This window comes from Rhopalosiphum padi, chromosome 3 (genome assembly GCF_020882245.1).
Source record: "Rhopalosiphum padi isolate XX-2018 chromosome 3, ASM2088224v1, whole genome shotgun sequence".
Taxonomy (NCBI): domain Eukaryota; kingdom Metazoa; phylum Arthropoda; class Insecta; order Hemiptera; family Aphididae; genus Rhopalosiphum; species Rhopalosiphum padi.
This window is the reverse complement of record NC_083599.1, coordinates 28064703-28075976: the sequence shown is the minus strand read 5'-3', so window position 1 is coordinate 28075976 and position 11274 is coordinate 28064703. Positions and strand designations below refer to the sequence as shown.

At 27.0% G+C, this 11274-nt stretch overlaps 1 protein-coding gene across 1 annotated transcript; it reads right to left on the bottom strand.

Moving 5' to 3' along the window:
• Window positions 1–312: 312 nt before the first annotated feature.
• LOC132925559 (F-actin-capping protein subunit alpha) lies at window positions 313–9845 on the bottom strand. Its single transcript, XM_060989949.1, has 7 exons — window positions 9033–9845; window positions 4217–4280; window positions 4080–4131; window positions 3817–3988; window positions 3284–3462; window positions 3046–3196; window positions 313–2978 (listed from the first exon to the last, which is right to left on the bottom strand). Exons 1-7 carry the CDS (start codon window positions 9072–9074, stop codon window positions 2775–2777), a joined length of 864 nt encoding a protein of 287 aa, XP_060845932.1. The 5' UTR covers window positions 9075–9845; the 3' UTR covers window positions 313–2774.
• Between the last annotated feature and the right edge of the window lie 1429 nt (window positions 9846–11274).

The window sequence follows — 11274 nt, the reverse complement described above, 5'->3', positions numbered from 1 at the left end:
CTTCCTATAATTTTTTTACTACTTATTATACAATATAAACTCGGTTCAAAATGGTTTATTAAAATCAATGAGTTATTGTTACATAGTATTATTTATAACAATACGTCATACTTCTATACCCTGCTGCTGAGATATCCCAAGGTATGGTGAGTAAAGTGATACTTGGTCACTTGTCCAGATTTTTCAATGAATACATAATATTATTTTGCATAATATGCAAAATATTTATAGGTTTATTATAAATATTATTTACAATAGGTATTTTAATAATTGGTGTGTTTATAAAGGAAAAAATAACTTCATAATATTCAATTAATGAGCCATGTTACTATTTATTTTATAATTATCAATAATAGTCAGAATTATAATAGTTATGTAATAAAATATAATAGAAGATGATCAATTTTGGTATTCAGTTTATACAGCAATAATCAATTATATTTGTTCGAAAAATTGCTTATCAATAAATAATTTTATTAAAGACATTTTTTTATATAATTATATAGGTTTGTGGGCTCAAATTAATTTGTAATTATGATACGTCTTAGTTTTTAAGACCATTGTATTATAATAAACCACCTCCAAATCACCCATATTTTTAATAACTGATAAGCCAAAATAAATACAATGGAGTAATAAATTGTAAAAAATATTATTCAATATAATAAAATATTGAATTTAAGTATTTAACCAATTATAAATTCCAAGTGGTTTATACAATTTTTAAACACTAGAAGCTAAAAGCTGAAGCATCGAACATCAGGAAAGAAAAATTTAGCAAAACATAAATTGTTGTAGCTTTGAATATAATATATAATTTTCCTCTTTAAATAACATTATTTTAAAAATTAAACAAGAAAGTCATTTTATAAGAACATCCTGTTTAGTAATTAAATTAAATTAAAATAATAATAATAAAAATAATAATAATATAATAAATAATAAAATATTAATGATAAAAGTAATAATAATATAATCATTTAATAATAATTAATAATTGACATAACGGATAATGACGAAAAATTTGTTTTTGTGAGCATGAAATATATAAAACCAAAATAAATGTAAATATATTGGTATACAATTTATAATAACCTATGATAATTCACTAAATTTCAATACAAACCGCGATAAGATAATTTTTTTTATGAAATACATAATGTACATAATATTATTAAATATTTTTAGCTAAATATTGCACGTTTTAATGCATTTTTTTTTAATTACAAAAACAAATTTATTAGAAAAAAATCTACCATGAATCAAAAACAAAGTTTTGTTAACGGCATTCATTACAATTATACAACATTTAAATCACATAACCTTCACCAAAATTGTTTTTCCTAATTAATACAGCAGTATTATACAGTTTTATTTATGTTTAGATAAGCATATTAAACGCATATATCTAAATATGTTAATATATATAGTATTATGTAATTAGTTAACAAAAATTGCTTTTGTGTACTTAAAATATTTGACTATACAAATACATATCTGTACATACAAAAAAAGTAAAATAGTGGTAAGAATTATCTAGTTTTTATCTCATTAATATCCATAACATCAATATTGTTTTACTAGAAAACAGTCAACAACATTTGAAATTTATGTAAAAACATAAATTGTTGATAATAAATTTACAATATCATAATAATGTTAACAAATTTAATTTTGGTTTTTTTCAAAAAATAATAGTTAATAACATGCTAAATGTATGAAAGAAACTTTTAATACTTATAAGGTAACATTAACAAATGCAGCAATATATATTTATATATATTTCTTTATAAGCAGAACAGTAATTAAAGATGATTCAGGAATAAGAACTTTAAGGATTTGAATAGGTATATAACTTTTGAAAAAAATTTTTAAATGTATGTAATTACATTTTAAACTTATACTAAAATAATTTTAAGTATTTAAAAGGTTAGTTTTAGAATCAATACTTAAAATATTTAACTCAAAATATGTGTATAGGTATCAAGAAAAAATACAGATCTCAATTAAAATTTTCATAACTCAAAAAAACTATTGACTATATTCTATAGTCTAAGTTTTTACACTCTAATTTGTGCTTCAAACATATTAAATACATTATTGGTTTTCTCGGTTATTATTTCTTACTGAATAAAATATAAATTGTAAATAAAAAAAAATAAAAATACATTTTGATTAAAATTGATAAATTAAATTACATAACACAGTTATAAAACATAAATTTAATGAAATTGACCTAATTTTATATTCTTTAGACATTTGAAATGTTATAAAACATGGATTTTTATTATTTAAATTTAAAAAACTGAAGGTATATACTTTATTTTATATTCCAAAATCCAAAAAAGTAATAAAATACACTTGGAACTTTTAACTTTAACATAAAATGTATTAATCTAAAAATGAACATATTTGTTTACTTTTCAACCTAAACCTTAATTTCATAATAAAGTTTTGTTTACTTTCAACAAAATTAATAAATACAATTAAAAATAAAAAAATAAAAATTGAACCTCAATAAATTTACAAATAAAAGGAAAACTATATTGAATGCTAAGCGAGCAATTTCACATTTTGTTTTGTACAATTTTGTCCTAACACCGCGGTTAAAAGATTCAATTTTTTTCTAACTCATTGGTGGAAAGATATAATTAATAAAACAAATTATGATTTCTTTTCTCATAATATTTAAATATTTCAGCAAGCGTACGGACTTACCAATTAAGTCTTTTGCATCATGAAAATAAAACAATGACTATTAATTGTTTGATTGGTCATTGAGTTTTAAACTCTTTAGCAATACTGTAAGAAACAATTTTATTCCAATCAATTTTAGTTCTGGTGACTGGCAACTGACGACGGAGTGCCTTAAATGTTGTTTCTGACATAGTTTGATAATTTTCTGTTATTGCTATCTGATACTCATTCTCGGCATCTTCTGCTATTTTCAAAACTTCTTTTACAGCTAACTCTTCAGTCTTAATTATACAATATAATATTAAAATCATATATTTAATATAATGAGTGTAAATAATTAAATCTTACTGTTAACGGAATTGATTCCTTAATTTCTTTAGATGCTACCAGTTGAACATTACCATTTTCATAATAATGAACATGAATTCGTAGGAATCCAAAAATATCTATATTTGTTGGTCCAATAGTAAGAGTCCACTGAGACCGCCAACGACCATTCCTTTTAAACAAAAAAAAAAAAATTAGAAATAAATATTATTTAATATTATTTCATTAATTGATAATAACTCAAATTAAATTTACAAACCAAAAATTTTTTGCTTGGAATTCATGATCCTCAATGCAAGCTGTTATAACAGTAGACGAACCTTCTTGTTTAGCAAATACACTACATGTACCATGTTTATAATGTAATGATGTATAAGCAGTAAATTCTGTTTCAAATACTGAACGCCAAGTTTCTGTCTCTGAATCTGGCTCCCAATTCTGTAATTTAATTGTTTTAAATATATTTTCTTAAAAAATTGTCTAAAACTTTATTAAATATCAACATTGATTAGGAAAATGAAAGTTAAATTATATTTTATTTTTTATAGCAATACCAAAGCACTAATTTACAGTTTTAAATAAAAGTTAAATAAAAGTTTTAAATTACAGTTCATTTATAAAAATAATTTATTTAATAAGTAAATAATAATTACTTATTTCTATAGAGAAGAATAACAAACAAATTGAATTATAGTACATTTTGTAAAATAACAATTTGACACTTTTTTACTTAATTTGAATAGGTAGTAAGTACAAGTAGTGAGTATAAAAAATACAGTTCAACACACTTACCTCAAAGTTTGATGGTTCTTTTCTTAAATGATCAAACTTAAATGATTGTTTAGATCTAGGGTCATAAAATCTACTAGATCCTAGATCGTTAAATTGAGTAATAAGCACCGGATATTCACTGTTTTCTATCTTAACAGGTAATGTTTGTTCTTTATTGTACAAAGCAAATGCCCTGAAATCAAAATATATAATTGATATAGTACAATTCATAAGATCGTTGAATCATCGTTTTATTACAATTTTGAAAAAAAATCAATACTTACCAACACGTTCCTTCTTTAAGAAGAGCATCGTTGTTAACTAAGCCTCGAACATCTTAAATTAAAAAAATATGCAAACAAAAAATTAGTAAATTATAAGAAGATAATGTTAATTTCAATATTAAGTATTAATATTTTACCATTGAATACTTCATTAAATTCGCCTGGAGGTGAATGTAGAATGAAATCGGAAACAATTCTGACCTACAAATAATAATATTTTAGTTACTTAATTTGAACAGGTTTTTTTTAAAAGGTTGTTAAAACTATTTTAGTTGTATTTATCCATATTTATATTATGCGATAATGGCTAACTAAATTGTTTTGATATTAACACATAAAGCATTAATAACATATGGATAATTAGTATTTTTCAAAGTATATTGTATTTAAAACAATATAGCAATACCAAACAATATTTATTGAAAATACAAAATACTGAGACAATAATTAACTATCTCAAGCAAAAATTAACATAATTATTATGTTAAGTATAATGATACCTACAATAATAATATTAAACAAATAATTCATAATTCATATTCTACTAACATATGGACACATATTTATATTAAATAAATAAAAATTTAAATATTATGGTCAATTAGATTAGAAATCTAACCCTTCAAACAATTTAAAAAATAAGATTTTTCCTTGATGTGCCTGATAGGAAACTAATAATCTAGAATAATTTACAACGTGTTGACATTGATAAAGTTTACTATCAATAATCAATTCTCAATTTTACGGTTTCATCATCATATTTTAAAAATAAATTGCATATACATCTTTTATTCTTTGTGACATGGCAATTATTTTTTTGTGTTTTTGGGCTGTAATTTATACCATTAGTCATTACTCATTAGTTTACTACCTACATTATATTATATAAAATATCCATCTTAAGAGGACACCATACCCGCATGTGTTGTCTCTATCTTATTAACGTACATCATAACAAATTTTCATTCAGAAGAATACATTTTGTGACGTTAGCTTTAATATTAAAGTAAATTTACCTATTATCAAATTTAAAGGTAAGAATATTATCTAGACAATGACATATTATTATGATTTTATTGATATGAACATTTTAAAGTTGTTATATTTTAGATAGCTGTAACTCACTTTAAAATAATATCATTAAAATCAAATGTCATTTTCTAGATAATATTCTTACCTTTAAATTTGATAATAGGTAAATTTACTCTAATATTAAAGCTTATGTCACAAAATGTATTCTGCTGAACGAAAATTTGTTATGATGTACGTTAGTAAGACAGAGACAACACATGCGGGTATGGCGTCCTATTAATATTTAACAATATAAAGGTATGTAATATGTAATATATAGGTAATAAAATATTTAAACTATATCATGTTATTGCAAAATATACATAATAGCGGATGATAAAATAATCCATGATATTTTGTTAAAGAGGGCACAACATCCGCATGTGTTGTCTCCGTCTTACAAGTGCATAACATAATCAAATTTAAGCTCAGAAAATCATATTTAGCTTCTTAAGTTTGAAGATTAGAGTGAATTGACCTATTACAAAACTTGATGGTAAGACCATTGTCTTATGTTTTGATGTTGAATTTTTATAATTATTCAGCTTTTAAGTGAGTTATGAGCATTTTTAATTTACATACACATAACTTGTTAAAAAATCGAACTATCATAAAAAACCAACACACAAACAAAGATAATGTTCTTACCATCAAGTTTCATGATAGGCTGATTCACTCTAATTTTTAAACTAAAGGAGCTAAACGTGATTTGTTAAGCGTAAATTTGTTATGTTACGCATTAGTGAGACGAAGACAACACATACGGGTGTTATGTCCTCTTAATAAAAGCAGTGTTCTTTAATAATTAATATCTGATGCTTCATTGTATAGAAAACTAGATGATCTGTCTTATTTACTGAACAACATAAGGAATAATGATGCTTTTATTATGTTTGTAAACAAAAGTATATCACATAATATCAATATCATTTATTTTCTAGCTGAAAATCTTAATGAATAGATAGTATAGGCTTGCACACAAAGAAGACAGTTAAGATTTGCTGCAATCCCATATTTTTACTGTATTTAATTTTTTATATTAAATACAATAATTGTTTTAAATTATGACTGCTTTTGAGTTTTCTTCAGCTTTTGATAAACAATCTATACTTTATTATATTTTAATAGTATTAAAAGGATGATTAAGTGTTGTTTCCGAAATTATGTTCAACCATTCCAATTGTGTATTGTTAAATTACATTTACAGTAAATTGACCTAGGTAGTCCTTGATAGATTATCATACTTTAAGGTAAGCATATTAACTGTGTTTTATTATTAGTTTATTACAATATTTTAAAATATTTAAATTTTTGAATGAGTTATAAACATTTTCAATTATTAATATTTTATATACCTTCAATTCGCTTAAAAATTAAAATATTGTAAAAAACTATAAAAAAAAAACACAGGTAATGTGCCTAAAAGTGTAAGCTAACAACATATAATTTGAACAGCTGAATGCAAATTTGTAAAGTTGTCAATTAATTAGTTAAAATTTATATATAATTCAATAATATTTTCTTTAATATATTAACTTTAAAGTACTAACAATTCATCAATGTTAATGTTTAAGCAACAATTTTTAGAATCATTATAGTACCTCCTTATACTATTTGTGTATCCGTCAAAAATGTTGTATAGTTTACATTACATCAAAATACCATTGACATTGTAATCAGTTTGTATATATTTTTTTGTTTCTACACAACCCAAGTCGTCATTTTGACTACTTGTAATTACTACGAGTACAACTGACCAGAATAACCTTATTTTTATACTATTTACTATTTAGGTGGTTGTTTATTTAACAAATATTTGTAATGAGTATATAATAAGAGGACGTTATACCCACATGTGTTATCTCTATCTTAAATATACACAATATCGAGAATTTTCGTTCGGCAGAATTAATTTTATGATGTTAGATTTAATATTAGAGTAAATGTACTTATTATAAAATTTAAAGGTAAGAAAATTATCTAGAAAATTACATATTATACTTTTATTGATATTATCATTTTAAAGTGAGTTATGAACATTTTAAAGTTGTAATATTTTACATAGCTATAACTTGTTTTAAAATGATAATACCAATAAAAACATATGACATTTCCTAGACTTATTCTTACCTTTAAATTTGATGATAAGTAAATTTACTGTAATATTAAAGTTAATAACACAAAATGTGTTCTACCAACTTTCTATGATGTACGTTAGTATTACAGAGACAACACATGCTAACGGGGTTCTTAAAAACAAATGGATGAAAAAAATATTAAATTATAATTAATATTATATTTGAAAGTATTTGTTCAAGTATATAATAGTATGTTTTAAGGAATTATACCTATAGTAATTTGTAGTTATATAATTTTGATCAAATTTTTTGACTTTGCAATATTAATATTGAATGTTAAGTGTTTTGGAATATTAAAAGAGACAAATCCTTCTAAGCTCTTATATGCCTCCCTCAATTATATTATGACCAGTGCATGATTATAGTAGCCAGCAGGTAATACTTATTAGTTAATTGGGGGAAAAAAATCTATAGGTACCTAATTTCTCAGTTCTAGTGTATAGAACAAGTCTTAAAATAATGTTTTTATTCTTATTGTAACTTAAAACATATTTAAAAACCATAAACCTAACTCATTAATAGTTCAAATATGTACCTATATAATATCATTAACTATTATTTTTATTTTATCAGCATAAAACATATTAACATGTTGTTAAATTTAAATTTTAAAAAAATCTGTTTTATACTATATTAAAATTAAATTTTATTTTGTATTTTAGTTGAACATCTATTTTTTTCGATTTTTTTAGTATAAAGCAATAAAAAAATAGTGAAAAAAAAATGTTGAATAAATTTAAAAAAAAGTAAATATTTATCTTCAGCTAATTATTATTTTTAATTAATGAGTAAACAATATAGCTATTACAACAATTAAAAACATAGCTATAACTTTTTATTAAAAAAATTAAATAATCAAAATATACAAATAATTATTGCCTGATAATTGCTATAACCTGGTATTTAATGTAAGTAACTTTTGTACACGTTTTTTATGTCTCAGAAAAATGTGAAATTATGTCAAACATTTATGAACAACACCAGTATGAGAGTTTTCGTATGCATTACTTCTACTATGTTAAGTAGGTACATTTAATTTATTTCCTGATAATTAGTAAATTTGTATATAATATAAACATACATGTACCATAAATGTCTATGCTATATTAGATAAGGAACTCATGTCATCAAATGAATCTTGGTTCACCATTTTCTTGGTTGGCAAGTTGACACAGATGTGTTGAATAATATTATATATAATATCATTAGTAATTTGATGTTACTTAAATAGTTTACAAAGAAATACATACATGGAAAATTGCCCAATTCAAAACATGGCGAACTGGCTTCAATTTATATGTTTGCATTTTATTCCTAGTTCTCAATCCAATAATAAAGTATAGAAATTTTCGACAGCTACAATGCTACATACTTATTATACCTACCTATACCCAGTCATATAATCTAATGGATCGAGTGAGCCGTTCACACAGGTGGCACAATGCAAGCAATAACAACAACCGTAAATCGATCAAGTACCTATACACACAATCGGTTTCATTTTGTCGTCCACAGACAACAGGTACTACCTATGGGCATGTTGAATCACGATTAAGTGAGTCACAACAACACTTGAGCTGCTCGGCAGTAGTTATTACACCACGCCATACCGTGCCGCTGAGAAAGAATTTACAATTAATTGTACGGTCTCGTCGACATCGGCGGAGCCCCGAATGCGAGACGATCGCACGCCCTGTACGTCACAATTCGCAGTGCCCAAGTGTAGAGGCTAGCAAAATGTTACCTTTTCTTGATCCGAGATGAGTTCCTCTCCTTCCATGGCCATGACGATCGCGGTTCGAATGGAGCAAAGTGTGGATACGGTAGTTAAAATTAACGCAGGACACCTGCCGATGATAAAACAACGGTGACTGGAACCGCGAGCGTTGTCGTACGAGTTACAGAGGCGGACGCAAAACAACTACGCGAAATAACCTAATTTCACACGGTTACTACGCTACCGTCCGGAGTTTGTTGATCAATTATCGGTTATCACCTCTCCGGCGGAAACGATCGACGCGGGCACGGATAAAATGTTATAATAATAATAATAATAATAATAATAATAATGTTATAGATGATAATGCGACGACGGTACACGTACAACCGCGATAAACGTGTGCGTGATATTAATAATAATAATAATAATAATAATAATAATAATAATAATATGTACTGTAACAATTATAAAATTAACGTAGCACTCGGTAGAGTGGTGCGTAATGTTACATGTAAAAAAAAAAATAAAAAAACCGTCCTCTATCACTCGCGCAACTGATAGCGAGAGCTGCGGACGTCGTCGGTCGGTCCGGACGATAGCGAATAGCAGCGATTAATCACCCGGCGTCGGCGGCTCTAGACCCGACGGAGTGGCGGGACGGGGGGAAAGGATGAAATGGATCCTACGACGAATATTATACGGATTATTATTATTATTATACCACGGTGGCCGACGCGAACCGATAACGCGGGACGATCGTTGTAAATGCTTTGCGGAACGCGATACGTCTCTCGTGGACGGTAGCAAACGATCTCGTCGGCAGGTTTTTTGCCTCCCACCACCCCGCCCCGGCGACGGACGACCGAAATATAAAATATCGTTGTGCGGTGCCAACGAAAGGAGTACACGCGCACGCGCACGACACCGCATTGCTGTTCTGTTATCAGGTCGTTACGTCATCGCCGTCGTCATCGTCGTCGTTGCACGTCGACCGTAATAATGGTAAAGTTGTAACAGCCTCGAATAGGCAGCCTGCAATATTATATAGCTGTTACCTGCAGCGATATCCGCGCGGGTGGCAGTAGTGGCCGTTAGCGGTTGTGTCGTCTCACGCCGCCGGTCGGAAAAGCAGACGGCGCGAAAAAACAACTATACCGAACCGCCGGAGCACTGAGTCAGACGATTGAGCGAATGCGCCACTGACACTGTCTGAGCGTCTGACTACTCCGACCGTTGTTCGTCGTATTATTATTATTACTATTGTTGTTGTTACACTAGTCAACTATTGTTTTATTATATTAAATTTCAAACAGGTTTGTCGGGGAAAAGACGATTTTTTTCACATCCTGTAATAATAATATTGTGAGATGGCTGCGTGTCACTAACTTGTGTTGTAGCTCATCGCGGTGAGTCATTACACATACTTTGCAGACGTATATTTAATTATTGTGGGTCAACGAATGATTAGTTCATTCGATTAGTATGAACTCGCGAGACATGCCCACACGGCACACACCTAATTTAAAAGTTATTCATTATTACAATGTTACATAGGTACCTATCGTGCCATTCGTGCCAATGCATCTAAATCTAAGAAAAAGCATTGTTTACCGATCACCGTGTAAGTAAATACCTTTATAGGTAACTACCGAATTTTCAGATGTTATATTGCGTTGTTAATTATTATTGCCATTAGACATTGATTATCATTACACATTAGTCTAGGGCTCGGAAAAGTTGATGACCTTAAAAACATTAAAAAATGACCTAATAAAATGCAAATATGACATAACAATGACAAAAAAATGTCCTTAAAAATTAAATAAAACAATTTTCGGCATTTCGAAAATATTACAAAAAAATAATAAAACTTAGGTATAGTAATATTCACTACAACACGACAACGACGACTGTAATCGGTGAAATAAAATCGTATAGGTACTATAATCTTAGTCCGTGGTAATTTCAAAGTTCTAAGTAAGTTATCGGCATAATGATAAGAAGTGAACTTATGTGAAATCAGTAAAAATGTGGGAAAATGACCAAAAAATGCAAAATAAAAATTAGTTGTTCAGATTCACATACTAATGAAACACATTTGTGGCCAGGAGAGTAGCGTCTAAAAGTAAAAGTAAAAGTTCCAAAAAAATTGCAAAATACATCAACTTCCGAGCCCTACACATTACACTAAATAATATTTTATCTAAATTACTTTCACGTTACGTTAAATTTTCGTTTAAAAACACATTATTTTAACAACAAAAAA